Genomic DNA, 17,541 nt, shown 5'->3' with positions numbered 1-17,541 from the left:
TACTCTCTTTGTATATATATCATTTGGCCGCCACCCAGTCCATATATGTATCACTTGGCCCCCACCCAGACTATATATATTTCATTTGGCCCCCACCCAGACTGTATATATTTCATTTTGACCCCTGTATATAATTAAATGATTGGCTGCCCCTGCACCCCTCTCACTCTGTATAGATTATATTTTTTAGTGGCCCCCTCTTATATGGCTGGTGCGGGCCCCCCTTTCTAAATTCAATTCGTAGGGCCACTGCCAGGTGCCCCCAGTATGGCACAGCCCCTGCCAGGCTGCCTCCCTCTCTGTATAGATTTTATTAAATTTTTCCCCCCTTTCTAAATTCAATTCATAGTGCCGGGTGCCCCCAGTGTGGTGCGCAGCACGTGCATACCTAAAAAAAATAAAAAATACCTACCTCTGCTCTGCTCTGCTCCGCGTTCAGTCGTCCAGTCTCACTGGCAGCATCATCACGTCTTCCCACGAGACCTGTGACCTCCAGCGCTGGGTCTCGCTGACATTGAGCAGTAGGTGCCTAGTGCGTCTGCGCACATCTACATATATACACCCTTTCTGCTGCATGGGGATGTGCGCAGATACAGGGCTGGCTAAAAGCACTTGTAAAGAGGTACAGGCCTCTCCATAACTTTGGCGCATCCAGCTTCCGAGCTGTCTTATATTTAGACCTTTTTCTACGCCTGAAAAAGGCGTACAAAATGGGAAATGGGACGGACCTCCCAGCCCGTCCACTTTTTTAGACCTGCCGTGAGCAGGGGTTAGTTGCGCCGCAATGTGCCCCTGAAATACTCCTAATTTAAGCGTATTTCAGCTTGATGATCCCCATAGACCCCATGCACACTGCCGTATTTTTGGTCCACATCCAATCTGCATTTTTTGCGGGTCGGATTCAAACCCATCCAAACAGTGTGCTGTCTGCACCCATATGTCTATTCTGCTGTTCCATAAAAAAGATAGAAACGTCCTATTCTTGTCTATTTTGCGGACAACAATAGGCATTTTTAACATAGGGTAGGATGTGCAAAACGGGAAAATGCTGGATGCACACAGCCAGTATTTGTGTTTTGCAGATCCGTGATTTGTAGACCGCAAAACTGATCCAGTCATGTGCATGGGGCCTGGCTGCCGGTTTGATATCCACACCTGCAAGTACACGTGTATACCGGTGTGTGTATATGTAAGTTCATACATATACAGTTCCAAGTACTTCTGTGGGCTGTAATATTAAAACCACTAACCCATTGATTATCTTGAGACAATGGTACCTGTCGATGGGTGGGAAAGGATCTGAGCGACTCTGACAAGGACCACATTGTGGTGGCTACATGGATGACCGGGTCAGAGCATCCCCAAATGACAGGAGGGGGGTTTCTCAGAAGCTGTGGTAGTACCTATCAAAAGTGGTGTTAGGAATGACATCAGATAAACTGGCGGCCGTCAGATGCCTGTGTGATACAGTCCCACTAGGAGCAACTGTAGCACTAATTGCTGAACGTGTTACTGCTGACTACGATAGAACACTGTACAGTCACTTGTGTAGCCGTAGACTGGTCAGTGTGCCCATGAAGACCACTATCCATTGCCCTCCAGGAGGAGACCGACGCTATGTTAGACAGGTGGTTTTAATGATATGGCTGATCAGTGTATATGCACACATATATGATGCTGAGGACTACATTACTCTGATAGACCTGCTTTAGGTCGTCATGAAAAGGGTTCTCTACCATGGACAGTTCTTTTATTTTAGAGGTAACCCCTGAAGATAAACGTGATCACAGGCCCCCCATGATCAGCTGTAAACTGTGTGTGTGGGGAACCTGGCAGCCAATGTTCAGTTCCCCTGCAGCGCCACCAGGAGGGAATTACCAGCATTACATAATAGTTAAAAGAACTACTGGCTCTTTAATAACCAGACTTATCTATAAGGCTATGTTCACAGGAGCATGAGTAAATCCAGCAGAGGAACAGCCTGATGGAGTCCACCGTATAATGCCGAGAACCACCAATGGGATCCGATGGGGATCTGACCAGCTTCCAGCATAATGCTGGCTCTTGGCTGAAGAAAAATTAGTTCACTCAGGACTTTTGTCCAGCCAAAAGCCTGTAAGCCGTGTACCGGGGTGGGCTCCCCAGGATACAGCGAAGTCACGAACGAGGAAAGCAACTCTGACACCAGCTTTTGCAAAAACTGAATTTTACTAACACTTGATAATAAACACAACCACAAATGATGAGACGCCTGTGCTGCATAGCACGGCGCCCTCTGATGGATGCCGCAGGAAATTGTGCAGTTATTTACCTACTAGAGGGCACAACTAAAACTGCCTTGCCATACCTATTATTACCCTGAAGCAAACACGAACAATTGTTTGAGTGCTTAGTACGGGCTGGCCTGAGGTGCAACACAACAGTTTACAATCTTACCGTGCTCTATAGTATCCCCCCCCCCCCCCCATAACTAGTCCGGTAGCACGTGCCTGATTATTACTCCTGAGCAAAAACACTGAACTGGGTCGAGTTCGTGGGGGTGTTTATCAGCTCTCAAATCTGCAATGTCCCTTTAAGTAATGGAGTCCTTGTAGTAACAGTAGCAGCACTTTAGGCCTGACACAAAGCAGAGACCCTAACTAGCTAACTACAGGCCTGGTCTCAGTCTAGGCACAAACACTGCAATGAGGTCCGTGCACGATCTTACCGACCCGGGTCTGCTCTTCTTTTGCTGTTGGATCTGAACCGAACCACCAGTCTCTTCAGTAAACATGAGGTCCCGCAGGGTATGTAGCTTTGTTCCTCAGCTCTTATCAGCCTTCCTTGAAACAATCCTCCTTTCCCCGGACAGGATCTGGGTCTTGGACAACGATCAACTTCACTCAGCTGCAGCTGAGGGGTCCTCTCACTCCTGGATCCTTCAGATTCTCTGTTCACACACCGCTCCTCAGTCTCGGCTAGCTTCTAAGATGGCTGCTGTTTCATTTTTATCAGGTTCCCAAACCCCACCTCCTTATATATTTAAATATCTGCAGTCTGTTATCTGTGTTTAAGAAACAGCGGCATCTTGTGGCCAAATAATAGAATATCAGTCCTGATCATTTAACTTAAAGGGGTATCCTCAACACGGCGTTTAATACTTACCTGCTCCCGACGCGCTGTCCACTTCCTGGTTTCGGCACTCGGCAGGGGGCGGGCTCCATCTTGATTGATGTCTTCTCCCGGCCGGGCCGCGCACTGTACTGAACGCGCACGCCGAGTCTGCGCATGCGCCCTGGTGACTTCTTCCTGGCAAGTATACTATACTGGTCAGGAAGAAATCACCATAGCGCATGCGTGGCCTCAGCATGTGTGTTTAGTACAGCGCGCGGCCGGCCGGGAGAAGAAAAGAAGTAGTCTGAGCACGCGCGGCCACCGCGATTCCTGAGAAGAGAGGTGGCCGTAACCAGGGGAGACAGAAGACAACAGTCAGGTAAGTATAAGTTTATTTTTTTCTAAGGGGTGGGAATTTGTTAATTAAATATATTTAGAAAAATGATCATTAACAGATTTAACAGTAATCCTTAAGATGATAATACCCCTTTAATCCACACACAGTGTTCAAACAATGAGAGCTGTTTCTGAATCTCACAAGCCGTTGTTCTGTCAGAAAACCTTACCTTGTCAGATTTCCTTACCCTACGTGACTTCCAGGGGTGTGCGCCTCCCCGCAAGCGCAGTACCAGGGTATGAGTAAGGTAAAATTACAGTGAGCGTTAACTCATGGACGTGTGCACGGACATCGCGTGTGTGCTCTCAGGGGTAAGGGGATCTGACGGTCTTTTGACTTGGTAAATCTCATTACCCTCACACTGCGCACGCGCGGATTGTAAAATCTCCTTACCCTCGCTACATAGCGTGCTTCAGATTCATTGCTGGCTGGCTTTGAGTTACAATCTGCACGTTCGCAGAGTGAGGGTAAGGAGATTTAACAAGACAAAAGACTGTCAGATCTCCTTACCCCTGAGAGTGTATGCGCGGTTGGGCGCACGCGCGGTGTCCATGCGCGCGTCCATGAGTCAACGCTCACTGTAATTTTACCTTACCCATGGCCTGGTACTGCGCTTGCGCGGAGGCGTCGTGCTACTGCGCTTGCGCGGATGCGCACACCCCCGGAAGTAAATGGGGATCTGGTGGTTCCCGGCATTATACGGTGAACTCGGGCAGGCTGTTCCTCTGTTGGATTTCTTAAAGGGGTTCTACACTTTGTTTTAACTGATGATCTATCCTCTGGATAGATCGTCAGCTTCTGATCGGCAGGGGTCCGACACCCGGGACCCCGCTGATCAGCTGTTTGAGAAGGCAGCGGCACTCCAGCAGCGCCGCGGCCTTCTCACTGTTTACTTCAGGCCCACTGACGTGACGACTAGTATCGACTAGCGTGGGCGCGGCTAAGCTCCATTCAAGTGAACAGAGCTTAGCCCCGCCCACACTAGTTGATACTACTCGTGATGTCAGTGGACCGGTGGTAAACAGTGAGAAGGCCGCGCCGCTGCCTTTTCAAACAGCTGATTGGCGGGGGTCCCTGGTGTCGGACCCCTGCCGATCAGAAGCTGATGATCTATCCAGAAAAACAAAGTGCAGAACCCCTTTAAGGCTTCTGTGAACATAGCCTAAGGCCTCATGCACACGACCGCTCCGTGATCCGTTTCCGTTTTTGTTTCAGTGAGTCTTCCTTTATTTTTGGAGGATCACCAGACATGAAGGAAAGTAAAAAAAAAAAGTCTAAGTCAAGTTTGCAATGCAAATGATAGGAAAAAAAAACGGACACTTGTGTGCCTCTGCATTTTTTCACGGTCCCATTGACTTGAATGGGTCCGCGAACCGTTGTTCGTGAAAAAAATAGGACAGGTCATATTTTTTTCACGGACTGGAAACACGGATCACGGATGCGGATGACAAACGGTGCATTAGCCGAGTTTTCCATGGACCCATTGAAAGTCAATGGGTCTGCAGAAAATTACGGAAAACGGACACTGGACACAACAACGGTCGTGTGCATGAGGCCATAAACAGGCGTAGAAATTGATGAATGATACGGGCCTGCCTGCCACTCCCTTTCTCCGCCCACGCCACTCCAACTTATTTAGACCTGGTGTGAGTGGGGAGAAGTTGAAACTAACCATTGCATTGCCATCTGCACCTTAAATATGCCTAATTTAGGTGTATTTCAGATTAATAAATGACCCCCTAATTCCTTTACTGCGGCAATGCCAAAGCTGGACAGCAGAGGGCAGTGTTGTTGCACATTTCCCCTGGTTAGAAGTCCTGTACTGTATGGCAGGATAGTCTTTAGATTTTCTATAAATGTACATTTTGTTGCCCTCGACATGAAATGGGTGTGAAGATCCTTGTACTTTGGTAATATCGCTGTGAGAACAGCAGAGGGCAGTGGTGTGCCTTAAAGCTCTTAGCCCCCTAGCTACCATCCTCTGTAATAACATGCACATCATACGTGTACAGATTCCCCCTGCTCTGGAGTGGTCATCATTTATATATTTATACTGAATATCTGATTGGCTGCAATTACAGCGCTCGCAGGGGATGCTGTTTCCGGCTCCTGAATGGCAAATGTTTCTATACTGTTCTAAAATGAGACAGAAGGTTTCCCACCTTCATCAAGTAAAGCTCTGTTCATGGTATAATAGAAAGTTCTGCACTTTTTATGGTATACCTTATGCATCAATTTCATTTCATGATCTCTGCTTGCTGCCAGTGAATGGCAATGTATATTGGTCATATCTAAAGGTTAAAATTCCATCCAGGTCATGTGATGACCCCACAGGTGCATGGCTTGTACCTGTGGTGCCTATTCATTGACAGCAAGCAGAGGTTGCTAAAACCTGCCAGTAATTTAATGATCAAAGTGTAGCAGAAAATTAAATGACACACTAAACCTAATCATTTCTTTGCTGTACAGGGTTAGAGCAGTAAATCTTACAATGTGCCTTCCATTAACCCTTTCTTTATCCCTCTCCAGATGTGTGCACCAATGGGGACGTCCCAGAGGTGGAGATCATCAGCCTGCTGCAGGAACAGCTCCCACATTACACTCTACGAGCCGACACCATGTTTGGATATGAGCACGATGACTGGCTGCACACCCCTCTGCTCCCGCCTGATTTGCCCTTGCGCCTCACCCCCGAGCAGATAGGGGAAACCTTAAAATATTTCCGTAAGTTCACTTACCTTTTCAGCACGCGCAGTACGCTGACCAACACTTCTGCTCCAGCTGCCATATTGGGAGTATGTAGCAGAATGAACTGTAAAATAATTGGTGGGGCTGGCTGTTAGGGTGGCCATGTACCTCTGCCCAGTGGGCAATGTGAACCTTCCACTCTATGTAGAAACTCATAAACGTGATTAGGGGGCATCTGCTCGAGAGACATGCTAGGAGGTTCAATCATCAGTTTTGTCCCAGAAACAGTGACCCTGTTGTCCACAGATGTGTCTGTTATTGCAGCTTTCACTTAAAGGTGTCCAAGCTGCAGTACCAGACACAACCCATGGACAAGTGTGGCGCTGTTTTCTTTCTTTTTTTTATTCTAAATTTTTTCCAACCCATTTGAGCTGCATTAAACAGCCCTATGAAGACACTTTGTCGCTATTGTAATCCCCGCCACCAGCATCCACAGAATTTCAGCCCTCACAACTGATCATGGTGCGTCTCAGCTACCTCTGATCAGTTTTACATTGAGTAAATCCATTAGCCAAACCAGACGTACCCATTATGGTCTAAATGATCAAAAATTAGCATCCAAACCATGTAACTGCTCAATGCCCCGGTGCCACTGCTGGAGGTGACTGCAGGATCCTGAGCTCTTTAAGAAACTACCAAGTGGAAAGCCCCAACAAGGGTCTGCTTCTTAACTTCAAACAGCGCTCCCCTTGTCCATGGCTGTGCCTGGTATTGCATGCACTTGAATGGAACTGACCTGCAATGTCAGACACAAGCCGTGGACAAGAGTGACAATGTGTCGAGGGGAAAGACTTTCTTCTCCCAAACACTACCTAAGCCTTTAAAGGGATTCTGTCAGCTAGGTTTAGCCTATAGAATTGAGGAAACGCGCTCCTACATCACCACTAGCACGTCCACAATATACATTTCCCATAGCTCTGAGTGCTTTTATAAAACGTTTTTGTATATATGCAAACGAGGCAAGGAAGAAGCCCAAGGGGCTATTACCAACATTTCAGGAGCCCAGCACCGCCCGCATCCTCTGAATCTCCTCCTTGCTCCCCCAATGTCACACAGTTAGAAAGCCGTAATCTCGCGCATGCGCGAGTACACCGCATGTCGGTGTCGACATACTTCCCTTCCCTGTGCTGGCATCAGCCGCAGGGAATGAAGTGCGCATGCACGAGATTACAGCGCTCTAACTGTGTGACGTTGGGAGAGCAAGGAGGAGATTCGGAGGATGCGGGTGCAGCGAGCTGGACCGCAGGGGAAACACGTGAGTCTCACGGTGGGCCGTTGGAGGTAGTAGTTCATTTGTACTCATGGTTAGCAGAGCCTCCCTGGGTCGGCAGTGCAGTGGGAGGGAAGACAGCCCGAGATCTTCCGGGGCACTCTCCGTTGCCTCGAACACCAGCCAGATGTTGGTTGAGGTGCCCTTGATGGTGGTGATATTTAGGGTGCTTGTGGCTGGGCCCCTAGTTCGTGACGCCAGCACCGTTAGGTGCAAATGTTGAGAGTAGTAGTTGTAAGAATGAGGAGTCAGTAATTATTTATCTATGAGTATTCCTTTAAGGGTGTCCCCCTCACGGCAGGCAAACACATCTGCTTCATTATTTGGCAGGAAACTCATCTAGAAACGGATTATGTTTTCTCACTACCACCCAGAAGGTTAAGTTAGTGATAATGACAATTTCGCCTAAACTCTCCTTCATGGTCAAATAGCCCTTACACAGCCTGGAGGTGTGTTTGGGGTCATTGTCCTGTTGAAAAATAAATGATGGTCCAACTAAACGCAAACCGGATGGAATAGCATGCCGCTGCAAGATGCTGTGGTAGCCATGCTGGTTCAGTATGCCTTCAATTTTGAATAAATCCCCAACAGTGTCACCAGCAAAGCACCCCCACACCATCACACCTCCTCCTCCATGCTTCACGGTGGGAACCAGGCATGTAGAGTCCATCCGTTGACCTTTTCTGCGTCGCACAAAGACACCGTGGTTGGAACCAAAGATCTCAAATTTGGACTCGTCAGACAAAAGCACAGATTTCCACTGGTCTAATGTCCATTCCTTTTGTTCTTTAGCCCAAACAAGTCTCTTCTGCTTGTTGCCTGTCCTTAGCAGTGGTTTCCTAGCAGGTATTCTACCATGAAGGCCTGATTCACACCGTCTCCTCTTAACAGTTGTTCTAGAGATGTGTCTGCTGCTAGAACTCTGTGTGGCATTGACCTGGTCTCTAATCTGAGCTGCTGTTAAGGGCCCTTTCACACTTGCGTTGTCCGGATCCGGCGTGTACTCCACTTGCCGGAATTACACGCCGGATCCGGAAAATTGCAAGTGAACTGAAAGCATTTGAAGACGGAGCCGTCTTCAAAATGCGTTCAGTGTTACTATGGCACCCAGGATGCTATTAATGTCCTGGTTGCCAAAGTAGGAGCGGGGAGCGGTATACTTACAGTCCGTGTGGCTCCCGGGGCGCTCCAGAATGACGTCAGAGCGCCCCGTGCGCATGGATGACGTGTTCCATGTGATCACGTGATCCATCCTGACGTCACTCTGGAGTGCCCCGGGAGCCGCACGGACGGTAAGTATGCTGCTCCCCCGCTCCCCACTACACTTTACCATGGCTGCCAGGACTTTAGCGTCCCTGCAGCTATGGTAACCACTCTAAAAAAGCTAAACGTTGGATCCGGCAATGCGCCAAAACGACGTTTAGCTTAAGGCCGGATCTGGATCAATGCCTTTCAATGGGCATTAATTCCGGATCCGGCCTTGCGGCAAGTCTTCCGGATTTTTGGCCGGAGCAAAAAGCGCAGCATGCTGCGGTATTTTCTCCGGCCAAAAAACGTTCCGTTCCGGAACTGAAGACATCCTGATGCATCCTGAACGTATTTCTCTCCATTCAGAATGCATTAGGATAAAACTGATCAGGATTCTTCCGGCATAGAGCCCCGACGACGGAACTCTATGCCGGATCCGGACAACGCAAGTGTGAAAGGGCCCTTACCTGCGATTTCTGAGGCTGGTGACTCGGATGAACTTATCCTCCGCAGCAGAGGTGACTCTTGGTCTTCCTTTCCTGGGGCGGTCCGCATGTGAGCCAGTTTCTTTGTAGCGCTTGATGGTTTTTGTGACTGCACTTGGGGACACTTTCAAAGTTTTCCCAATTTTCCGGACTGACTGACCTTAATTTCTTAAAGTAATAATGGCCACTCGTTTTTCTTTACTTAGCTGCTTTTTTCTTGCCATAATACAAATTCTAACAGTCTATTCAGTAGGACTATCAGCTGTGTATCCACCTGACTTCTCCACAACGCAACTGATGGTCCCAACCCCATTTATAAGGCAAGAAATCCCACTTATTAAATACAGATGTTTGAAGTGTCCCATTTACACACATATGTAGGACGCTGCATGTGCGGTGCTGGGCCCCTTCATAGTGGGTGTAACTGGGCTCCTGAAACATTGGTAACAGCCCCTTGGGCTCCTTACTAGTCTTATTGGCCATACACCCCTGGAAACGAGCAGTGTATAATGTGATGGAAAAATTAATCAAGCCAACAAAGGAAGCAATATGGATAATAACAATACATTAGTATGTGCTTTGTATTAACTTTCTCTAAGTGATAAATGTCATTTGCAGGATTGAGACAACCGCTATATATCCTCACTAGTAGTCAATTAGCCTATATACTGTGTATGCAGCAACCGGGTCCGCAGGGGCAACATGTGAGGCTACGTTGGGCAGATGGGGGTAGTATTTAATTTACTCACGGTTAGCAGAGTCTCCCTTGGCCGGCGTGCAGTGGATGGGAAGACAGCACTAAATCCCTCCAGGGCACTCTCTATTGCAGGGAACACCAGCCAGATGGGAGTTGACATGCCCTTGATGGTAATGGGTATGCTTAAAGGGGTTCTGCAATTTGTTTAAACTGATGATCTATCCTCTGGATAGATCATCAGCATCTGATTGGCAGGGGTCCGACACCCAGGACCCCCGCCGATCAGCTGTTTGAGAAGGCAGCGGCGCTCCAGCAGCGCTGCAGGCCCTCTCACTGTTTACCGCAGGCCCAGTGACGTGGCGACTAGTATCACTGGCCTTGGCGAGGCTAAGCTCCATTCAAGTAAACAAAGCTTAGCAACGCCCAGGCCAGTTGGCATAAGTAGTGATGTCACTGGGCCAGTGGTAGACAGCTGCTGGAGTGCCTCTGCCTTCTCAAACAGCTGATCGGCAGGGGTCCCGGGTGTCGGACCCCGCCAATCAGATGCTGATGATCTATCCAGAGGATAGATCATCAATTTAAACAAAGTGCAGAACCCCTTTAAGGTGCTTTGGTGGCTGGGCCCCTGTGTTTGTGATGCCAGCACCGTTAGGTACAAATGAAGTTGGTAGGAAGGATGAGGAGTCAACTGTAGTAAGCAACAGAACTTTTACTGAATCACGTGTCTCTAGGTAGTCAGTACAGTTCATGTATATGGCAAAGCAATAAATCCAAATATTGGTTCAGCTGTATTCCTTATAACAGGCTGGGCAATTGTAATGTGAGGAGTTTTCCTTCTCTTTCTGTATCTAGCTATACTCTGTCCATTCTCTAGGTACTGGATATAATAACTCTTACTAGTCAGTAGCAATCGACAGGGCGGCTCCCTAGTGGCAGGCATTAGTCTTCTGCTCCATTCTTTGGAAAAGAATTACGGTCCACTATGTCCATAGAGGGATGTGGTAAAGGATAATTCTATGCACTAATCATCCGGCGGTGTCCAGGTACTTTCAGGTTCCTCCTGATCACTGGTGCTCGTGAAGTCCATTGGCTAACTTAGCTCCAACCTCCACTAGACTTTCTCTATATCCAGACGTAGTCTCACTGGTCTGTGCTGTGCTGCTGTAATACTGTTCTATATGCTCCCTTGGCTTGATCAATAAGTGGCATTGATAAATGGCAGCTACATTGTGGACTGCTCTTGTTCACCTCCTCCATTGACTTCCTCTCAGTCTACTTCAACTAACTTTATTAGCAAACCACAGATATACTGTGTGTATATATGAGTGCACCACCTAGGGGCAAATAGATGTAATGACACTCCTAAGAGCCTGATTGAACATTAATATGACAGTTCAAAAGTTTAAAGTGTCCACATACAACACATAGTGGGACACTGCATGTGACATACAAATAGTAGTAATTTACAGTCCACGGCCATAGCCGGTCTGTTCAGATCTGATTTGGCATCCATTTGTCAAGTCTTGTTATGTCAGTTACCATGGGCCCCGGGGGCATGGGGGATGGGGTGCCCAGATGTTTACACTCAGTGAGAAGTTATGGCTTTACACTCCTTGTTCCTTATCACAGTAAGAAGGGTGCAGAAAGCAGTCTCCTCAGATGTGTGAACTTTGTACTTGTTGTCAAAGGAGACACAAAAGGAACCGAAGTACTGTGCAGGTGTAGAAGAGCCAATATGAAGATAACAGATTAGATATGAAGTGTCCACACAACATGGAAGTTTGATGTCTGCAGCCTTCTTTTCCACATATTTTCATTAGATCTACAGGTCTAATGTGTTTACGTGATTCGCCCCATAACAAATAGACCCTAAAACTTTGCTCCAAAGTCACCTCCAACTGGGGTTGTCCTCTGCAGGACATTTGAGACCCATTTTTGTATTAGACCATGGGCCACTAGAGTATCCTCTAGTACTCTGCTGACCCAGTCCACCCCTGTAAAAATGTCATTGAGCCATCCTTTGTTGTCAGTCTGCTGGGTGACAACCATTATGGGAGCCAGAAGATGGCACAGGAACAACACAGCTCTGTCCACTTGTTACTGCAGTGCTGCTTCCATTCACTTCAAACAGCTGATGAACAGAGTTGTGGACTGTCGGACACCAGAAACTCCGATAACGATGGCTAATCCTGAAGATAGGCTATCACTTGCGCCCTATAGCAAGAGCAAAATGGTGCCTTGTACTAGTGTTGGTTGTTGTTATACAATTCTTGAAACAGGAAAGTTTGGTGAATCTGGTGCTTGGCGTCGCTCCAGCCGATCTCGTTTTTAGGAAGCGTGGCTCTTTAAGAGACCTGCAGGATTGGAGTAAACATGCAGTGTTTGATGGTCTACAGTGGTAATAAGTGGCAGCATAATGTAATTTATCACTGTATAATGTCAGGTGTGTCCCTACCTTAATGTTTGCACATATATAAAACATTACTGGTAGACCTTTACCCTGTTTAGACATAACGGCAGGAGGAGGGCTCCAGGAAATGTCTGTTTCTGAAGCAAGAGACCTTCAGACCTTTTTGTTTTTTTGTTCTTCTCAAAAGTAAGTTAAATGGGTTGAATCACGAAGACCCCACGTTCAGGTTCCCCCTCTATAAGCCTAAATGGAGAATCTCTAAAAAAAAGCGCAGTTCTATCTCTGCCGGCAATGTTTACTTGGTGATAAATTTGATATCGCTGTAATCGCACTGACCCACGGAATAAGGTCGTCAAAAACCTTGGCAGAATTGCCATATTTTTTCAATTTTACCGCACCAGTTTTCCAATACAGGCTATGGTGAAATAAACAGTGACATTAAAAATACAACTTGTCCCACAAAAAACAAGCCCTTAAAGGAGTTCTCCGGGAATTAAGAAAATAAAAATACTTAAATATTACTTCATTATAAAAATATTCCAAAATGCCTTACATTTGTTATAATGGCTTGTTTTGTGTAGGGAGCAATCATTCGGAGAAACAAAATGGCTGCCATCCTATTAGTACAAACAAAACCTGTCCTAATCACACAGCAGGACAAGTTACTTCACAACACTGAGGTAAAGAGCTGCCTGGTCCACCTCTCTTCTCTACTTGTTGGGGATTATGATCCTGAATACAGATAAGATCTTTAGCTAAATCTCTGTAGGAATGGAGTTCATGAGCAGATGTGGCTAGGAACAGCAGTACTTGTATGCAGTCTCCATTACCACAGCCCCACATTACCACAGTCTGTCCTGTCCGTTTTCTGTACCTCATGTCTCCTCATGAACTCCTTTCCTACAGAGATTCAGCTGAAGATCATATTAAACTGTATTCATGATCATAATCCCCAACAAGTAGAGAAAAGAGGTGGACCAGGTAGCTCTTTACCTCAGTGTGGTGAAGTAACTTGTCCTGCTGTGTGATTAGGACAGGTTTTGTCTGTACTAATAGGACGGCGGCCATTCTGTTTCTCCTAATGATTGCTCCCTAGACAAAACGAGCCATTATAACTAATGAAAGATATTAGGGAATATAAAGTAATATTTCAGTATTTTCCTTTTCTTTAAATGGCTATGTGAACAGAAAATGAAACAATTATGGCTCTTGGAAGGCAGAGAACGAAAATTAAAATAGACTGTGTCTGGAAAGGGCTAAGGGCAGCTGGCACTATACTTAGGGACACAGTCAGGGAAAATACAAGGATTCACCATATGGATGCTTCCCTTTCTGTGTGCACCCCTGATGCACAATGCTGTTTTCGGCATCCTTGTGCCTATGATTTAACATGGAGGAGTACAAAATCCATGAGAATTAAAGTTGGGGCACGTTTTGTTGCATACCATATCACAGAGGTATTCTCTCCTATGAAGCATGACTTGTAGGGGAGACTACGGTGCCACCACATGGCATACTTGCCAACAGCAGTTGGTAAATTCGGGGTATGTAAGCCCTACCCCCGGGAACACCCCAAACCTGCCTGGATCTGCGTATTTTTGGCCCGGGACAGTCCAACTTTGCGAGGGCTGTCTCTTAAAATTGGGGCACAGTCCCTTCAAGTTTGGGACTCTTGGCAACTATGATATGGCAGCAGTTGTGATGGCTTTGGGACGCTTTGTGTGATACAATAGAGAATTCATGTACGTGGCTTTCGCTGCCCCCTTGTCTTCACCGTCTGCCTCTTATTGTTGTGCAGAGGAGAGGTTTGTCTGGATTCCTGAGTGACAGCCTGGACTTCCCAGTCCTGCCTGTCGGGATGTGAGCTGCGGATGTGACAGGCAGCACGTCAGCAATGGAGTACACTGGTGGGGAGGGAGCCGGGGCAGGTTCTCAGATCAGAGCTTGTTCTTCACAATTTACATGATAAAAGTTAGTGTAGCCTGGAGGTAGGGAGTGAGGGATTATCGGGTTCTTTCATCTGCAGCTCTGTGCTCTGCCTGCACTTGTTTGATGATCTTCATCTGCAATATTGAACTGCTTCTGGGTATAGGGCGATGTTCAGTCAAAGGGATAACACTAATAACCTCACTTTAAGTGCAGTCACCTAAAATATGTGAGGACCTGACGTTGTGAAATGCAGTGCAATGTGCAGGCATCGTGTAATGGAGAAGCTGGGCAGATTTATATATAGTTTTGTGGGAAAATATTCAGCAGAACTTGTAATTTACACATTAAAATCTCAGTTCTTTCTGGGCTCAGTAGCCGGTCTTCTCAGTGACTGATAGCATTTCCTGTATAACGATCTATTTACACGGGCCGACTGAATGGGCAATATTTGGGAATGAGCTGCTCGTTCCTGATAATTGCCTTCTCGTAAGAGGAGGTGAGAGCTGCATTTATATTCAGCAATCACTACTGCTCTATGGCGATGAGCGATCTCTCGTCCTCGTACACGTTCGTTGTTTCTGGCCAGAGGCAACAATGGATTTAGGTGAGCGTATCAGCAGTGCTTTCACCTAATGAATAAGCATTTGCTCCTTCATCGGGTGATCACTGGCACCTTCGCACGGACTGATTACCTGGAGCAAGTGTTTGAACAGACGCTTGTTCGCTATAATTAGCCCGATAATCATCCCGTGTAAAGGGACCTTAAAGGGCCTATTAGACCGATTATTGCTTCAATTCTCGTGTAATGGTTTGATTTTCAGAAATGATCGTCATATGCAGTAGCATGCAACGATCAAATGACTGCTGGAGGGGCAGACAAGCAGCAAGGGCAATAACGAGCAAAGAGTGAAAACTATTTGTGTAACGGAACGTCTTCTGAACACAAACGCTAATATCTTCCTGTCTAATCGGACCCTAAAGTCCCTTTACACGGCTAGATAGAGCAGACGATTGTCAGGATAGAAGCATTCGTCTGCTCGTCAATAAAGAGACACTGCATTTACCAGCACTGATCTCCTCCACAGTATGGGGAGGAACGATTGCTAATACCATCGCTTGTCCCTATACAGAATCATTTTTTGTTGGCAGCAGAGGCTATTTAGACGGCATGTTCTGCTGACCACATGAACAATATAATTACCCGATGAATGAGCGCTTTACTAGTTCGTCGGGTAAACGGCGGCACCTTTACACCAACAGATTATCAGTAACGAGCGTTCCTGTAACCTCAACCTCAAGCTTGTGAACGTTCCTGTAAGTAGTGCGCCACGTGGGACAATCCAGTTGTGTTACCTCTACCTCTTCATAAGTCGTGAATGTTCCTGTGGGGCACTCGGTCTTAAGGCTCATGCACTCAAACATATTTTTGAGGGTCACTTCAATGGCGCTGCAAAAAGGTGTGCGTATCCGTATGTCCATTCCGCACAAAATATGTCCTATTCTTGTCCGTTTTATGGAGGGCAGGATGTTCCGGCATCTGTCAGATTGTAATAGTATGCCAAAGATAAGGGACGCGGTAAGCGGTTTGCCCAAGAAGATACCAGTCAGAGCAAACCATGAAGAATCACAATGGAGTATGGCTTGGGGAGGACAGTGGAAGTCTCCTGGACTGGTCTCCTTATTGCACACTTGAGTCCAGCAGAGCCCTCTACATCCCACCCAGATCAGTATCACTCCAAGCTCCTGGTGCATGCATGTAGTGATTACTAGTAGACACTGGGGTGTTCATATGCACCTCTTCCAGCCACCCGCGTACTTCAGCTGATATTGAGTTGTGACTTGAGTTGGATTAAACAGGACTATGAACGAGTTCGGTTTATTCAACCGTTGGAGCCAGGGTATTGTAGCGGACTGCTCCTTAGTGGACTAATTCCATTGGTTGTTCTCCGAGTGCTGAGTTGATATACAGGAGGCCTCTGGCCATTGCAGAAACTTGCGTTCTGTACTCACTGTGGGGTTCTAGACCCACTGTGCACCCATGGCTCGCTGATGTGGGACTACAATTATGCAGTTTTCACACTGGCCACTAGGTTAAGACTTTGGGGGTTATTTACTAAAAGAAATACACTTATATTAGGCATATTTCTATCCATCTGTGATATCTTTCATTGTAATCCTGCCAGTGATGATAATGCGATGACTACCTGTACAGAACAAGAAGTCTCAACATATTAGTAAGCCTAGTGGCGAGTGCAGAAACGATAGAATTTTAGATTTTTTTTTAAATCTACATACTGACATGGAAAGTTCAAGCAAATTAAATTAAAAAACATGATTTAAACAATAGGTAATTTTCTGATGACACATTTCATTTAACAGTAAGGGAGTGTTATTAGCAAGCCAAGTGGCTGATATGCTTTTTTTTTTCTTCCGCATTTCACATAGTTACCCATTGACAGTAACACGCTAACCTAGTGGGTGTCAGGAAAAAGCTGTGGAGCCGGCGGGTGAGGAAGTGGGGTAATGAATGTACCCATAATAGCAACTCCCACCGTAAGCAGGTGGACAAACAATAAGATGGAAGCTAATTCTGGAAGACACAAATGGATGCACAGTGCAATCACACGAGGCATATAATTCTGGAACACTGTGCAGCCCGGGCTCATTAAGAAGATTATTAGTCTGGAAAAGAGCTTTTCAGATGCAACTATCTGAGGAGATTAAGCAGCGCGCACCCCCAGAGATTATCTGTGAATGAAGACTTGCGTATCACGCTTCTAATATCTAGATATGCAGTGATGAGGCCCCTCCGCTCTTTTATTTCTGGGTGACTAGGCTGATATGTCATTCATGGCTTCAGGAAAGCTGAGTGACCAGGAAGAAGGTCATAGTGGTTGCCAATGTTATGTGTGGGTTCTTCCAGTGTTGGGTATGTTATGACCCTTGGCTAGTGTCATAAAACGTTGTACAGTCTTAGTTTTCTCTCACGTCTGCATCAGAAAGTCCATTAGGAGCCTCCATAGTAGATTCAGTTAAAAGTCCTGTGTGTGCTGCACTAATATGATTGACCCTATGACGGAAACCAGACGAACCCCATTATAGTCAGCCAGGGCCGTAAAGGGTTGTTGGTGGCGGATCCGTCTTTCATGTCTAGTTTACCTTCCATTTTTTTTTTGGTTCCTGTGAGAGAACACAAATATGTGAATCCCCAAAGCAAATGTGAACAAAGCCTTGTGTGTGTCTTTGGGAAGTGTTCTATATGTA

The 17,541-nt window shown here is 46.6% G+C and overlaps 1 protein-coding gene across 1 annotated transcript in view; it reads left to right on the top strand.

The window, feature by feature from the left end:
- The window catches only part of LOC122942040 (trafficking kinesin-binding protein 1-like), a 69,813-nt gene that overhangs the window by 12,840 nt on the left and 39,432 nt on the right, over window positions 1-17,541 (top strand). The window contains exon 3 of the mRNA XM_044299534.1: window positions 6,020-6,214. Coding sequence (XP_044155469.1) covers window positions 6,020-6,214 — 195 coding nt within the window. The remainder of the gene's footprint in view (window positions 1-6,019; window positions 6,215-17,541) is intronic.

This window comes from Bufo gargarizans, chromosome 6 (genome assembly GCF_014858855.1).
Source record: "Bufo gargarizans isolate SCDJY-AF-19 chromosome 6, ASM1485885v1, whole genome shotgun sequence".
In the NCBI taxonomy this organism is placed as follows: Eukaryota; Metazoa; Chordata; class Amphibia; order Anura; family Bufonidae; genus Bufo; species Bufo gargarizans.
This window is presented reverse-complemented; position numbering and strand designations above follow the sequence as displayed.